Source organism: Haemaphysalis longicornis, unplaced genomic scaffold, assembly GCF_048455015.1.
Source record: "Haemaphysalis longicornis isolate Haplotype H1 unplaced genomic scaffold, Haemaphysalis longicornis Haplotype H1 scaffold_7, whole genome shotgun sequence".
NCBI lineage: Eukaryota > Metazoa > Arthropoda > Arachnida > Ixodida > Ixodidae > Haemaphysalis > Haemaphysalis longicornis.
Genome location: NW_027526422.1, coordinates 177,989,550 through 178,006,510, shown reverse-complemented (window position 1 = coordinate 178,006,510; position 16,961 = coordinate 177,989,550). Strand labels below are relative to the sequence as shown.

The 16,961-nt window shown below is 46.7% G+C and overlaps 2 protein-coding genes across 2 annotated transcripts in view; one reads left to right on the top strand and one right to left on the bottom strand.

Annotated features, from left to right (window-relative positions):
- The first annotated feature begins 2,037 nt into the window (after window positions 1-2,037).
- Window positions 2,038-3,441, top strand: LOC144146685 (uncharacterized). Its single transcript, XM_077678613.1, has one exon. It carries the CDS (start codon window positions 2,038-2,040, stop codon window positions 3,256-3,258), a length of 1,221 nt encoding a protein of 406 aa, XP_077534739.1. The 3' UTR covers window positions 3,259-3,441.
- A 2,543-nt stretch (window positions 3,442-5,984) lies between these two features.
- The window catches only part of LOC144147275 (somatomedin-B and thrombospondin type-1 domain-containing protein-like), a 29,478-nt gene continuing 18,501 nt past the window's right edge, over window positions 5,985-16,961 (bottom strand). Inside the window, exons 3-4 of the mRNA XM_077679371.1 lie at window positions 13,763-13,892; window positions 5,985-7,646 (exon numbers count right to left, since the gene is read on the bottom strand). Coding sequence (XP_077535497.1) covers window positions 7,373-7,646; window positions 13,763-13,892 — 404 coding nt within the window. The 3' untranslated portion in view covers window positions 5,985-7,372. The remainder of the gene's footprint in view (window positions 7,647-13,762; window positions 13,893-16,961) is intronic.

Below are 16,961 nucleotides of genomic sequence, written 5' to 3'. Positions count from 1 at the left end.
CACTAACGAAACGTCTCCTCAAGATTGTTAATAATGTGCCTGTACGGTCAATAAGACCCAGTGAGGCTTGTTGGTTCATGCCAATATTTGCAGCGCAGGCTTGGTGTAACGTTCTTCTTCGTCCTTTGTGTGTCTGCGCTGTAAATATTGTACAGTCAATGTTTGTAACGTATGGCAAGTGTTTAGCCACCCTAAAATCGTACAGTTAAACATGGATGTAAGGAACCTCTATGTAACGAATTCCTGGATTTAACGAAGTTTTTCCATTCCCTATTTCCACCCCCATTGACGAAGGTGCTGCGGCAGTTAACCTTGACGTAAACAACTCGCTAAGCTGATGAGTCATTGTTTTCTGAACTTTTACTGAAAGATCGACTGGCGAAACGCACTCACTTAGTAGCAAACAGCTACAAGGGGCAGGAGCTACAAAACGGTCCAGTATCGTTGAAAACAAATTCAGTCATGCCGATGATGATGAACTGAGTGGGTAGCGCCATCGGACGGCTAACGCAGCACCCACTTGATGTTTCGCTTGTGTAGCGTGACACCACATCGCAAGGGTAGCTAAATTTCACTTTTTTTTCACCCGCACCGCAAACTACCGTGCGTTCTCACGTGTGAGTGCGGTGTCGGTTCGACACTTAAGTGTTGATGCGCTAGGCCTGCCTGTCGCCGTCTAGTGACGCGTCTCCACTGCTGTCTGTGGTGTTGGTTGGAGGCGAAAAGTAAAAACGCCCGTGTGTACGAGATTTCGGCGCACGTTAAAGATGCCCAGGTGGTCAAAATCAATCCGGAGCCCTCCACCCTCCACTACGGCGAGGCTCATCGTCTGTGTTGCATCGGCGCGTTAAACCCTACAATCAATCAATCAGTCAGTCAGTCAGTCAATCAATCAATCAATCAATCAATCAATCAATCAATCAATCAATCAATCAATCAATCAATCAATCAATCAATCAACATATTTACGTGCGGACGTGAGCACCAAGTTCGCGAAAAGGTGCCCTTTTCAGCATAAGTTTGGTTCTTGAAACGCGTTCGAAACCACAAAGTTTCGAAAGGCACAAGTGATGATTAAGTTACACTTCTAAATACGGGGGCAAGTGACATTGCCTCTTTGGAGGGCCGTGTAGTGCTTAAGCTCGTGGGAAAGCAGCAGGCACAAATCACACAGTTTTCTACTGTGAAATACATCGTTGAAGGGTGAGTTCACTTTCACTGATGTCTAACGTTCTGGTTTCGCTTCTGCTTCATTCACGCGAGCCCTAACTCGAAACCTCCATGTAACGAAAACCTGGTTGTAACGAAACAATTGCGAGATTTCGTCCACTTCGTTATATCCAGGTATAACTGTATATGCTAAGCATTGTGAGTGACAGTTAATCAACTCTTTTCAGATATATGTGCGGCGGCTGGACGAGAAGGACCCACCAGCCTGTGTACGATGAAATTTGGCGAGGTTTCCTCAAGCGGGTGTACGATTCTCTAAGCGATGTGCAAGCTCCAGCCACAGGACAGGGACCAGCCGAGAAAGCGGCCGCCTACGTCGAAGCTTGTCTGAACATCCTGGAAGGTTCGAACGTTGATGGCGTCAAACACGTTCTCTCCAGGGCTGGCATCACATGGCCCGAGCGCAGCGTTCAGGCGCTTCCAGACGTACTAAACGCGCTCTTTTATATGTCCCGCCGCATCCATACTCCGGTGTTATTCGACGTGCTGCTCGATCACCAACCAGATGAAACGCTTCAACGTAGCATGAAACCGATGAACTATTACTTCAATCCTGGGGCCAAGCGAATCGATATTCGTGAACAACAAAGTTACCCGTCAGCCTCAAAGAATGTCAGTGGAGTCAAAAGTGGTACGCGTCGAATGATTCTGTTCACTCTGGATAGACATTTCGATAGCGTACATTCTCAGCTTCAAGAAAAAATGGTAACATCAGGCGCAAGGGAGCACTTCGAAGCCAGCTATACCACCTTTGCTGCGGGCGAAAACGCTTCCAGACTCTCTGAGCTCTTCGACGACTATATCGTAATGCAATCACAGCTGACACGCAACTCCAGACAGAGAAACAGTCTATCCACTACGACAAAAGACATTTCGTCTTTCCTTGATTTGGCTCCATCTTTGAACCGAGCGAGATGGGAAGGCGTCCTTCTTGACTACTTCAACACGTCATTCGGTGATTTGGACGACAGGGTTTTCATCCAGGACTCACGGAGGTTCTCGGCGTTCTTCAGCCTTCACCGCCACTTTGGCGAAGCGAAAACTCTCGACTTCTTTGGGTTTCTCTGCGTGCAGGCCCTGCTTCCCTTCACGAACCGGAAGTTGATAGAAAGTTTCCACGGTGATCGATCGAATGTCGCTGCTGAGTGGCAGCGCGTCTACTGTCTCAGCACTGCGTACTTGGCTTTTAAAGAAGCAATAAACAGCCTTCTCTGGAACCGCAGTACGCAGTTTAAAATTCAAGGGCTCGCACATACTGTCAACGCTGTCTTTCGCGATACGCTTGCTGACAATGCGACACTGCTCCACACCGAGTCATTTATTCCCCATGAAGTGAGCATCGAGCCTGTTTTCCGGGCCATCGCCGAGTCTGGGCCGAGCAACGTGGCTAATTCGTACCGCTCCTACCCGGATATGACGAATGATCCTCTTAGCAACAAGATTGCCGTCTCTTCCCTACTCGGGAGCCGGGCGAAGACCGTGACCAGGCCTAAGTGGACGACGCGAAGAGCAAGGGACTTCGTTACCCACGAAAAAGAAACCGCCGCTTCGTACGAGAATTTTGAGCTTTCTCCGCAGCACCATTACTTTCCATGGTTTGAAAGTGACGTGCACCTCGCAGTGCTCTACGCCGGCCTGGGTGCCAGATTGGCCGCTTCAATGTTTGTCGCTCTGATGAACTTCCAAGATGATGCGGAGGCAGTCTACGCTAAAAACGACCGCTGCCTCCAGCCCGGTGGAGAGCGTGTCCAACCACCAGACCTCAATTTGCAGGCGGCGGTTGTCTCTCTCAAGATAGCCTGGAATGCTTACGCCGAGGTTTCGACCTTCGTGAAAGTCAAAGACTTGCTAACCCTCAAGAGAGACGCGGTGTTTTTTGCTTTCAACTGCTGGCTCGCTTGCGGGCGGCCCAATGGCGAGTCGCTGTGCAATGTGCCACTCCAGCAGAGCGCGCAGTTTGCCCTCGTCTTCAACTGCAGCTCGACATCCACAATGAATTCGACCGAAAAGTGCAACCTGTTTGTGTAATTTCAGAACTAAGAGTTTATCTCGAACGCCCTGTGCATGTTGAGCTGTATATTGGTGTCGTGCACTGACTCTGTACGGTCTGCTCGGTCTGTACGGTTTATGATTTATGGAGATAAGTATTCCTTCGGTTTCACGCACTCTCAAGATGGAGAACATGGCGAAGTTGCGTAACGAAAAGGTGTCCATAACTTCTGTTGTGTCCCTTATAAGGCACAAATTGATGGCAAAAACCAAGTAGCATATGTGTTTCCTGCCTTGGCAATCAATTTTCTGGCTTTGATCAATACAGAACTTCTTGTTTCGTTTATGTCAGACTAATGAGTAGTCTGCAAGAGTATTAACACGATTTTTTAACCACGCGGACTTCCTGGCTCATTCCAATATGATTATAATTGCGTCTGCTTAAAAGGGTTTTCAGAGCCCTAATTAAAATACGATGATACCCGATGTCGGCTCAGAATGAGTGACATACCTTAATTTCTGTGTAATATCTGTGCTACAGTTGCTTGTACTCCAGCAAAACTATTGGGTGGAACGATGCCATACCGCTTGTTGCAATCTCGCGCTCTTAATGGTAAGGTTACGGATCTGGAACCCAGCTCATCTGTTCAAGGCAAAATTTGCCCGCCAGGGCGGATGCAGCTTTCGGAGTCGAAACTAGGAAGACCGGGAGCCTGACGTTAGCGGCCAAGTGCGGGTGGCCAGGCCTCCGAGCGGGTGCGCGGTGTGCTGAAGAATGACGTCGCGCATGACACCAAATAGAAGAAAAAAAAACGTTAAAGGAACAGACAACAAATTTTTGTCGAGAGTATGTTCTCTTCTAGCTCATACGAAAGCCAGCGTTTTATATAGGGGGGTAACCAGAAGCAATTTATAAACAAAGTGGCGGAAACAATTTTAATTTGGCACTAAACCTGCCGAAATCGGAAAGGTGGCCGTCCGTATAGCGTAGAAACTTGACACCACAATATGTGTCCCGGTCACGTAATCTGCAAACCTTGCAGCTACTAAAACAGCTGAAACATTTATTCACTTACTGAAACCTTTTAACACAAGTTATTTGAACAAGCCTACATTGTATGTGTATCATTAAACATTATTTTGAGAATTTTAAAGACACGCCACCCGCCGCCGCCGCTGCGTACCTGCCGTTTAGGGGAGGAACTAACCCACCATTTCGGCAGGTGAGGTGGCACGCTAGGCGGATGTGACGTCCGTAGAATGCTGGCTTCATGTTGTGGACGGCGGTAGGGTGGTTAACCCTAACGTGGGCAGTTCGATTCTCCCCAGGTGTGTCCGTTTTTTAAGCTGCCGTTGGCGTTTCTGGAAACTTAAAACTAGTATTTCGGCAGAAGAAACGCCCCTGACTGAGGCAGAATTTTCAAACAACGTAAAACGCAAGCAGGAAGCTCCTTCACTCGGTCTGTTTACTGAACGCTGACGTTGACTCTGGACTGGGCATGGAGGTTCAGTTAGCCACAGTGAGAGCAACTTAGCGGACCTGTCCTACAACCCAACAAATGGCGCCTTCGTCAAAAATGTACTAGTGAATAATGAAACACAAAATAATAAGAAAGCTGGCAATTCACTATTTTTTTTAGCGAGAGACAAGTTTTCAAAAACATTTTTTTAAATTTCGCATACAGACAAAAGTGTGTTGCCGCGCTACTGTATGTCATGGTTGCCATCATTATTTTTGGCAGGACAAATACGGCTAGTAGTTCTAAAAATTGATTCAAAAAGTTCTAGGGCGTTATCAGTACAACCATTTCGCGCTAATGTGTTTTAAGGGATGCTCTTTCATTTATGATAGAGGGCCCATACTTGACAAAAAGTCGGTTTTCTGTCCCTTTAAGTCGCCCCCTCAGCGACTAAGCCACGCCCTGCATTTTAGGTGGCGTCGGGATACTTCATAACCGATGCGACGCAAATAGTAGAGGACTCGCGTAGTGGTTGGCTCCTCAAGGTGGAAGATTACTCCTACAAAGTGTTCCACTGTAACCACAGAAACAGAGGCGATCAAATCACCGCGTTTGGACTGAACTCCAACAACAAATCCCTGCTCGAGTACCTAAAAAAAGTCTGCATCCGGCCGTTCGCAATTTTTCATGCTATGCTTTCATACTGCGAATTTTGGCGCTATCATCTTTGAGCTTCTGGACAACCGTAATTCCTTTAGAAGACAAGTAGGACAGCATTGCTACTGTATAAGAACAAAGTAGCAGTTTACCCGCATTGTAGACAGATTTTTCTCATTCGGGAACACATTTTCAGAGGCAAAACAACTAAGTTTTTGTCCAAAACACAAAAATAGTAACATAAGCAGAAAGGTGCAACTGTGCATTTTGGTGGAAAACCACACAACGTCCCAAAATGCAAGCGCCGTCCTGGTGGTGGGCGCCTTGTAAGTCGAAGGCCACTATGCAGTCACTAGATGCACCTTTATTCAGCTACCAAAGAGCCGAACGGGCACCGGGGAAGCGTGGTCGTCTTGCAGTCCTGAGGCCCTGGGTTTGATTCCCAGCTGTCCCAAATTTTGGCTTTTTTTTTTCTTCAAATGAGTTACTTTAATGTATTCTCCTTGCGTCGTAAACTATTTTATGATATATTTCGTTGCTGCATGTGCCTCCCGACGGCTTTTGTGATAAATGGGTCATATACATAAAAAAACGTTGCGCGTTTCTCTGAACCATACTTTAGTAACAAACACAATACAACCATTGGTAGAAAACACTTAAAAAAGTTTATTGCGAGCAGAATCACCTAGGACTCTAAAATACATAGTTAACACATTCAAGTTGCATGAACATCAAACCTACAGTAATCTGCATCTCATTGGAGTGTCTCCTTGAGAGGGCTCAACTCGGCATCGTTTCAGCGGTCATAGGCGGATGTGTCACAAAGTAGGAGCAACTGACCAGCACTGTGAATTAGGTACAATGGGGTGCTACATGTGGGAACAACAACATATACATGTGGCTGAGTTTTCGTGAAATGAGCAATGATTGAGTTTTTATTCCGTGCAGAGAGTAAGAGTAACATTGCTTATTCATAATCAGTCTACTAAACGGTTCGCTAAAATTATTCTTAAGAGTGCAAACAAGTAGGTAAATCAGACAAACTGTACGCAGTATTGGCAGAGGGAGCTTTGATTGTTCAAAACAAAATAAAATGTATTATCAAAGAACGTCAACTTTAAAGCTAGCATAGACAGACTAATTTCAAGGTGTAAGAACGTGAAAACTAACAACAGAGATACGTATACGGGGAATAACAGATAATACGTGACAGCAAAGCCCTCCGCCTCCTGTCCTCTATGCCGATGATGGCCGTCTCTATTGAGCCGGCCTAACTTAGGAGTATCATTGAGCACATAAGACGGTAGGACCTGAACAGTGAAGGAGATGATCTATGCACTTCCTGCACAGTGCAACTTACACACAGACACGTGCGCATAATCTTGGCTTTCATAGAACGAAAGCTCAAGACAGACAATCTTGTGTACGAAAAATGCTCAGCTGAATTGGTTGAATCAATAAATGCTACTTATGTTTGGAGCTAAAAACAACTTGTGTTTCGAGGAGATTGATTATTCATTTTTCTACTTACAATGAGATCTCGACTGGCTGTTTTATTCTCACAAGTTTTCAACGCAACAAGCTTGCCTCATAAAATCGGGGCCTGATGCCATATTACTGAAAATATTCCTCACATTCTGAGTAGGGTCACGAATGAAGAAAGGATATGTAAGCCTGTAATCGAAAGCATTGCAATCATCTATCTGAGCTGGCACCAAAGAAAAAACGCAAATTTACCCTGGAAGTAAGTGAGTCTCACTTCCTTTGCGTGAAATTTAGGAGTCGTTTCTATTACTGCCACCTGGGTTCCAACCGCAGATCCTGTGTATGTCTTGAGCTTTGTGAGCGTAAAGTTTACTGGGTGTAACAAAGCCGGAGTCAACTATGAAGTCCCGAAAGTCGTGCTCCGCTTGGCGGCATACATTCCCTCCGAAACATACTTACGATGTAACCAGGGCATTTCACGAATATAGAGCAAGCCGACTGCAATGGTGACTACCCTAACCTAAGCCCATGGCTGCCAAGGGCGAGGATGACTAGACGAAGATGAAGTCCGGCTGGTGGCCCGGAGGGCAGCGGTCGGTGCGGCTGAGGCGCTGCCAGCGGCCGTGGCAGTGGAGGTGGCCCAGAGCAGCAAAGCGCGAGGTGCGGTCCTCGAGGCCGTGGCCCCTGCACCGGTTGCCCAGGTGCTTGCGCATGGCCGTTGTCTCGCAGGAGACGCACAACCGCTGTCCCTCCCGAAGAGCGCCGAAGGCCTCGAACGTCTCGCAGGCCTTGCGCGACTTGGTCACCTCGAACATTACCACGTACCTGAACATAGAAAAAAAGAACAGAGCGCCATGCATGTACAAGAAGTGTGACATTGATGTTTGCGACAACCTGGTCGCATCATGCTGTAATTGTAGTGGTTCAGAACTCGCACCAGTGGCGAATAGAGGCACGTGATAATAGTGCACAAGTGGTCGTGCTCTGTTTTAAAACATTTGGAGGGTTGATGCTTAGATATACAGTCAAACCCGGTTATAGCGAGCTGTATTATGCACCACGATTATTTCTATATATCCAACAGTTCGATATAGCCGAGCCCGTCTATAACGATTTTTTTTTGTTACGAGTTCGCAATACGCGGGACCCCCCCTGCCATTGCCACACAGAGAAACAAGCGCATAAATTATTCCATTACCTTAAACAAGGTAATCCATTTATTGCACGCTATAAAGCTACTTTCCGCCTTAACTGCCCACGTTCCAAAAACAGCAGTGATTTTTGTTTTCGCTCTGATGTGGCGGCACCAACTAGCACCGCATTCCGTGCCCTTCAATATTGAAGAAATATTGGCGCAGCACATCGACTGGCAAAAGCGCTTCATAATGCATCGAATGTCTTTACGTTGTTGCTTCCTCAGTCTCTTCGGTGGTTTAAGCAGCACCAGCTGCCACGGCATCAGCGACTGCGCCAGGGGGCTCACAGTGACGGCAAAGTTGCCGTTGACACTCAAGAAGTCTTCAAAGGACACTTCTTTCGGTACAGCATCTGGAACGTTGGTGAGCTCTTAGCGCAGTTCGCCGATGCTGCCGTCTTGGTCCAGACTCGCTGACTGGATGGGGTTTGTCGTAAATCCCATGCTTCGGAGATAGTTACGGAAGGTGTCGGGCGTCACGTCGCTCCATGCGAGGCTCAAGATCTCAATCATGGTCCATCAGCATCTCAATCACTGCTCCGAGACCGTGCATTTTGGTGGCAATTTTAGGCCCACCGAATTCGATATATCCGATGCGAACTTCATTATAAGGAGTATGCTTAGCATGCATTTTCGTAACTGTTTTGCTTTTGTTCGATTCATAGCATAATTCGCTCTATCCGGGTTCGTTATAATAGGGCATGACTGTAGGGGTGAAATTTTAAATGGTGATGTTCCTAGCACAATGCACTCAATGATTTGGCTACACGTGTGCCGAAGAAAAACTTTACTTACGAATATAAGATGGAATGTTGAAGGGGGGAGATGCTGAAAGCCTGAATAAAGTTGCATGCAGTGGTCTCTATTTAAAAAATTAAGGAAGCTCACACTAACACGTAAGACATGAAGGTAGCGAAGCTCTACGCAACCTCCACGACCATCACGACGGTTCAAATCCACGACTGCAGCCAATTTGCTTCTTTGCTGCCGCAGCCACCTTTACTCGATGTTTTTTGCTGTAAGTGTGAGCTTCATTTTTTCGAAGTGATAATCATTGGACATAACCTTAGAGGGGCGTACGCTATGGCGTGTCCTTGTCGTTCCGAGCAAGTGTTGCCCCGATTACGGCGAACGCTGGAGTTTTTTTTCGGCCAACCGTGGCCAATCTCCCTAAGTGGGTATTCTTGCCTCGACGAACGGTCGCCACAGGCCACGCACACTCCAGCGCTAGGCATTTCCTTGGTTTATTTAACTGCCGAAAGGTCTCCGCGAGGGCCGCGCTCATGTGCGCGCGTTCGGCAATTTCTTGGTATTTTTTTCTGCGGACACGAAAAATTACGATTTGCTAAACAGCTCCGCTGTTAAAATAGGCAATCAACGTACACTGCCAGTACCTTAAGGCAGCCAATGACCCTTTTTGTTCCCTTGAGTGTTGCTCATGCTAGCACAAATACGCATAGCGGACAAGGCAGCTGAGACAGACACCCGCCAATCATGACCTGGGCCAATTCAGGGGAAGAGATGTAGATATAATGATGCGACACTTTCGCAAAACATTTGGCTTGGAGCTGGTGCTTGAAACAGTATGTCTGCAGTCAAACGTCAGTTAGCAAGGCGTCCTTCGAAGATGAGTTAACTGTTTAGGACTAAGACACCTTCCACTGACATAGTAACAGTAATAAAAGATTTCTAGCAGCTGATACATAATGTATAGAGCTGATTAAACACAGAGATGCAAAAAAGAATGACAGTTATATCGAACTTAAATGCATACGTTAGCAATTGTCATTCTTGTTAAACACTTGCGTGGCCTCACAGATGTTACGTGACGGCAGGACAAAGGAGACAAGTACCATGGTGAATGATAATATATTTACAAAGGGATGAAGTGCATGTACAAGCGGCCATTAGAGCACGCACAATGTGTGTGCCCATCCACATGCTCCTTCGTCGTCGTTGGTGGATACACCAGGTGCTACGGGCCACTGTTCACATCTTTTTAATCTGGCTACATTGTTGCCCCTTCGTCGAAATCGAGCGTTCCCGCCGAGGCCACATTAACTGGACGGTTGCAGTGAGCATGACGGGGCATGAAAATAAGCAGTGAAGTCTTGCTAGCACGGATGACCATGAAGAGTTTGGCGAGCACCGGCGCCGGAACAGCGACGCCCGTCGACGCAACAAAGCAATCGCGGAAGTCCTTGGCGACGCGCTGGAAAACTAGGCAGGAGAAGGACACTGTTATCTAATCAGGACGCGTCTGGTCGCGCCAGCAGGTCTTCTCGAGTAATAGGCTGGGGATACAGGTCTTGGGAATGGAATGGGCGCGTCGATGTCTAACCCGGGCTGGGGCAGGCCGACGCAATCCAAGGTGTACAGCCCATTAGTGTAAAAAGGACAGAGTAATGTAATGCTTCCACAACACGAAATCCAGCTAGCTAATCAAGCAAGAAATCTATCCTGATGTAAGCAAAACGTTCACTTTTTTGCAAAACAGAAAAGCAGGCACTTTGATTCGTCACTGCTATGCCCGTCACTGCCATGCCATCTTTGCACAAAATACCTGCCTGTAAAGATCTTGGAGAAAGCTATCGATAGTGGCGATGATGATTGATGTCTAGAACCTTAAAGGGACCCTGCAACACTTGCCATCGACTACTAGTAATGTGTTTTGGGATAAAGTCTATTGTCCCAGAAATCTCCTCCCGCAAGAATTATGAAAATCCGTTCACAATTAACGAAACTACGCGCGATGAGAAATCGCGCATAATCGTTCCCTCTCAACTCGACCGCGGAACGCGACGAAAGCTGCGCGCTCTCTCCCGGAGAGGGGGGCGGCTCGCGGCGTTCTCTTCGGTGGCCTTCGATATATCACATGCCGGGTAGTTTTCTCCTTTTCTCCGCAACGCGGAGGGGCCTATTTCCGGTCTGGTGCCACAAAAAAGCAGGCATGGGTGCCTGCTCGCAAGTGCGCGCTCGGGCTGGTAGGGCGTTTTTGAAGCGATAAACGTTTGTAGTCGAGTGGTCCCGTTGAAAAGGAAGTATTGAGCTATCACTCAAACTCCGCGCGCACTCAAAACACAAAAGAAACGGCAAAACTGTGCCTACAGGTTCAGGCATAGAAGAGGTTCGTACACAGCGATGACGACGACGGAAATGGGAGAATCTAGCCGCGAAGTTGACCAGTGACAGCCGATCGGGCAGCCATGGCCTATGTGACGTCCCTTAGGCTATGCATAATGAGGACAACTGAAGAGAGAGCGGTTGGTTTTTCCGCGTCTTTCACATCGATTTGCGCGCTCACCGCTTCACGTGCACGTGTAATATTTGGCTCAGGTATTCCTGGCTGTGTAATCTAAACGTCGCGCAGGTTTACTTGCACTGCTCAAAGAGTGTTGCAGGGTCCCTTTAATACCGTGTATGAAGCGAGCAGAATGAGCTACAAGGTTGGAGGCGTCTTCGCACAGTTCGTCCACCATTGTAATACTGAAGAAATATTTTAGGTGACCCTCGAAACAGATCTTCGGCAATGGCAATAAGGCCACATATATCCCTGCAAGGGTATTCGGGAAGCCACATTCCATTCTGAAATAGGCACAAAGCCGGAACATCCTTTACACACCAAGTGCCATGTACTAGACTGCTTTGCATGCACCCGTTATTCTCCCGGGCGACAGCGACACATAAGCCGTCTGTGCGGGCTGTCTGGCCTATAGGTAGAGTCAGTGGTTCTGACTATAAGTCCATCTGCTGAACCCCCCCCCCCCCTTTCTAATAATTTTGTTCCCAAGTCCTGCGGCTTTTTATGGAAGAAATGTTCTCTGAGCTCTATTCTATGCATTACCATCACAAGTAACAATGGCTAGTTCCGCTTTTTTGTTGGTTTAGGTGTGGGACACAGCCAGTCACCACATTCAATTAAAGTTTCTTTACCGCGCACGAGTGACGGAAGGGTAACTCACGCTCACGCGAGAAATGCCTATCGGTCCAGAAGAAAACAAACTCAGTAAGACTAACTACATTACACTTAACCTAAACACATTTTTGCTCGCCAGCATTCGTCAGCATGATTTGGCTAATCATGCCAATGGTCTTTAAGCAAACGTTTATAAGGATATGCTCATCTCGCTTAAGGCTTCAAGGGCGCCAGAAAATAAGCTTTGCGGGAGTATAGCTTCTCATCACCGCGGACATGTTAAAACTTTAATGGGAAGGTCTATACTATACTAGGCCAAAGGTAGTGCTCTCGAAATTGACGAAAATGGTCGCTCGCCAAATTCATCAAATACCCCAAATTTCCCTCACTCACGCATCTGCTGATCCCTACTGACTCACTCTCTCTAACTCACTCAGTTTATCAGGCGAATATTACCAGTTAGATATCGGATAATTTGGCAGTAGTAAGACTGCAACAGAAGTTATGGCGACAAAATTCCCCTAATTACAGATTCCCGGTGCGTCAGACGAGCACATAATAGTTTCTTGGAAAGCGTGGCAGGGTACGTTGATCGTGATGAAGACTAACGAAAAAAGTGTACGTCAGAAACCAGTCCTAAGCACTCAATTCTTATGTTGAGATACACAAAATAAACAACAGAACTAGTAATAATGAGGACGTTAAAAGATTTTTTTTCGTAGTATGTCGCTCTCGAAGTTTTTTTTCGTGTAGTTTCATTGATAGCCGCTTGATTGCAGTAACCATATCAGTATATGCTATGACTCGGAAATTCAACTATACCCTTCTGTCGAAGCGAAAACGATGGCGGAAAGGAAGCTTTCTGAAATCAAGTCCAGCACCGAAGCAACCAACCCAGAAGCTAGCACCTGCTTCTTATCAGGGCGGTTTACTGCACTCCGATTGTGCTCTCTAGTGCTTTACTGATGCAGCATTCCGTGGCTTCCCCCAGCATTTTTTTTAACAATGTCGTCGTTAGACCAGGGGGTTGCATCTTTTAATTGTGCATGTCCACGACCCCTCTCCAAAGTCAAACTCCTTCGACCATGCCGGAATGGCGCATCAGAGAGACGGCAGCTTGATAATGCAATGGCCCTGGGTTCAATACCAATCTCGGGAAGCCTAGTAATTTTTCTTCAATTCACCCACGATGATCATCATCGTCAGAGAAAGTTAGCTTTCTCTACACTACAGACGACATCAACGGGAGGCTGAAAGCTTTGCGCCGATAATAAACATTCTACTGTCACTAACGGGTTCTGCTCTAATTCCTTTAGTCCTCACTAAGGTGTGCCGTTTTCGTTAGGGTAATTGTTTCCGTTAATGAATAGTTCCACAATCTACACGGAATGAGGTGGCATCGTGCGGGGATGCAATGGAGTTCGAAGTGGCATTTTTTCTGTCTTGTTCGTTTCTTCTCGTGACGGCGTTCTCTGCGCCTCTAGACCCTCTTCACTCATGTCGAACCAACTGGCCCACATCAAGCTTTTGCTTTCATATGTTCAAACACGCAAACATTGCCCTTCACATGGTTACATCATACATGTGGATATATATATATATATATATATATATATATATATATATATATATATATATATATATATATATATATATATATATATATATATATATATATATATATATATATATATATATATATAAAGAGCGGCTTAGTACCCAACGGGAGAAAGCACACGGCATGCGAATGCACGACGAACGCGTTGTTCTTGCGGTTATTCGCACGACTAGGGTAGTCGTGTCAACAGATACAAAAGTTGGTATACTTACGGTTTGGCAGTGGTGTTGTTCTCCTTACTAAGCTCGCTCTTGGGTAGATACTTGAGGTTCTGACGGATATCGTACGAGTCGTTCATGGCACGCACTTGGGAGAACGTCACCGGAAGCAACAGCGCTGTTTCTGTGGAAACACAACACAAAATTGTCAGAGCTATTCCAAACAAAAAATGTAGTGTCAGCTAATAATTCCAACTGCACTAAACCTAAAAATGACTGGTAGCTGCTGTTCTTCATAGACGTGATTCTGTAAATTTAGTGGGATATTTTTTTCTGGGTGATTTTCAGATCACATCCTTTTCTCTCGGTACATGGTGATTTGGTGTCCATCAACAGAATTTTCAATTGTTGGAATAAATCTTACAGATGTCCAACGAGCACGCTTACCAGAAACGGTTGGGTTCGCCATGGCATTTCGAGTAACGCGAGGGTGCCTTTCTAGTGTGTACAGGGTGTGTTAGGGAAAGGGTGACTTACATGTAACCCTTTTTCGGTGTGTGCTTAAAGGGGCCATGCAAACAAAATGCAAGTTTGTTTTATTCGAAAGATTTCGTGTTTTGTGGTGCCACGAGCGAATGTCCGGAAGAAACGATGCTTTATTCGCTGACACATTCATCAATTTAAGATAAAATTTTGATTCTCCCGCCAAATCGTGTGTTTTAGGGAGGTCTGCAATGATGTCATATGTGATGGGCAGCCTTGTTTGCCGTTAGTCAACCTGGATGGCACCACCATAGCGTGGCGGGCCATTTTCGGCGTTTGTTTTTGACCGCGTACCTCGCTTGTTTTTGTTAATGCAGAAAAAAATAGTTTCGTGAAACATGGTGTTCGCCAGACAAAACGTAAGACACCGTCGCTTACGCCAATCGGCCAGTGTCGTCTGACACAACCCCAAAGCGCCACACTGCTGTGCAGCTATAACAGCATAGTCCGCACAGTACCAACAGCAGTACGCATCGGTACTTCAATATTTACGGGTACTTTCGTAACTTCAACTATTTACCCGACCATTCTTACTGCGATAAAAACAATGTGCCCGAAATGTAAGCGCAAATAGCTCGAATTCGGCAAGGAAATAAGCCGTGCTAATTTGCGTTTGCGTTTGCCGCCCTCGGCCAATCGCAGCTGTTACGTGTAACATCATAGGTTCTGTTGCGGGAAATGAGCTATTGGGTCGCATGGCCATTCTCTTCTTTCCCAATTATGTAGCTTATTTTAGCGAATTTCACGGTAAAAGTGGGGTCAATATGATTTGAACGAGGCAATCTTTCGAATGAACCAAACTTGTGTTTTGTCTGCATGGCCCCTTTAATGGTGTCATCGGCAAGAGGAATCATCGCAGAAGTACGCTTGGTGGTTATGTTCTTAGCTATAATGGGTCTTTGATATGCAGTTTCATTAGTGCCTTTGTCCACTGGTCTCCATGGTGCAAATAAAGCCTACGTTAAAAGTCACGAAATATAGTTGATAAGGACTCGCAAATCCATCTCCACATCCACTATCCGAATCCCGTTCCCAGCTTTTCATTGTTTTCCATGCTATGGTCCTGTTAAATAAATGCTGAATTGGATGTAATCTCCAATCCGTCAGTAGCGCGCTTGGAGGGAGAATTGACGAGCTTCTATCGCGAGAACGAGCTTGGGCTGAGTGTACGCGCGGATGTGGCAGCGAAGTCCAACGGATCCTGGAGGTAATACTTCGGCCGCCTACTGCTTTAATGTCGAGAAAATTTGTTTCTCTGTATTTCTCTAATCACTATTGAAACGCTGTGTATCAATGCAAAAAGCATGCGTTGCCGCAAGACCGGTGTGTTACTCTGGCTTTTCTTCTAGGGGCTGCGTGAGTTGGCTACTTCGCAGAGCAATTCAGTATGGCGAGGAAGACAGTGAAAAAGTCAGATGCAGATAATTCATCTAGGCGCTGATTTAGCGGTGGGGACATCGTGTTTGTAGTCTGTGTCACTTGTCAAGAGCACTTGCCCCCTTCACCGTAACATTCCTCGTCACATTGACCGCACCAAATGTGGTCCTCAGCCCATGAGTCGTTGACAGCTGCTCTCTATAATGCTTCACCCTACAGCTTTGTACAGGAGAAAGAAGCAGTTTTCTTAAAAAAAGCACTCACCGTATAATTCACCGAAGGTGGTCAGTGTAACCGATGGTAAAATTTTCTCTCGCGAATTGGAGCACGGGAACGTTTCAGTCTTCATTCCCAAAGTATAAAATATAGTGTCCGAGTCTGTTAAAAGCTAATGGCGAAGAAAATTCTGATATGCGTTGTGCAGACGAACTAAAGCTGAGTGCGAAGGACTTCGGCTACCAGTCTTGTAACTCACTTTACACGATACCACTACCTTGCACCTATTAAATGACGGCAGGGTCCACACCCACGAGGAAACAAAAATACAAGAACAGCAACAATTAAAAACAATTTTCGTTTTATTTTTAATTGATAAGCAAAATAAAACCAGATTAAAACCTGCAAATAAAATAAAACCTGCAAATAAGAAAACCTCTGACGCCATCCTTTAAACCAGGTGCCCAGGGAGATCAGCTGAACGACTGCTTCAAGGGATCTCCGAGAGCAACGCAAGCGCTGCGCTATGAGCCTGGATCAGAGCTCCCGCGAGCACCGTCTGGGTTCTGTGTAAACCTCGCAGCCACGGCTCACCACTCACGCTGCTTTGATTACGGGAGGCATGCATGGCGGTCTCTCTCTTTTTCACCTCACCTCCTCTCCCCCCTGCTAAGATCGGCGCCATTTCACTTGACGATACAGTGCCGCCGCCTCCCTTAAGTATACAACGCCGCCACTTAAGCGCATTACGCGCCACAGCGCGATGCTTACGTCAAGTGCCTTCTATGAGCGCTTCCTACATAGTCTTACTCTTGAGCAACCGAGGGCGTTGATCCGGCGACGCGGTTACGTTGTCTCGACGCCTTGCTACGGTTCGTTACTATGCGCGGACGAGACACGAAACAGGCGCCAACAACGTCAGGGCCGCTCCCATGCTGAAGGAGCGACGCGGAACCTTTCACACCCCTCCTTCCAAACGCACTTTCGCGCGGGCCGGCCGCGTCATAGACCTCACGGACGTCGCACGCGGGCCCATGCACTGAGAAGCCCGCTGCCTGTTTATCATCGTCTTTTTTGCCCCCCCCCCCCTCCCCCCCTTTCTCTCGCTCCTCCTATT

Bases quoted from the DNA above. Each gene is read 5' to 3' on its own strand.
- LOC144146685 (XM_077678613.1), top strand. From the start codon at position 2,038: ATGCAATCACAGCTGACACGCAACTCCAGACAGAGAAACAGTCTATCC.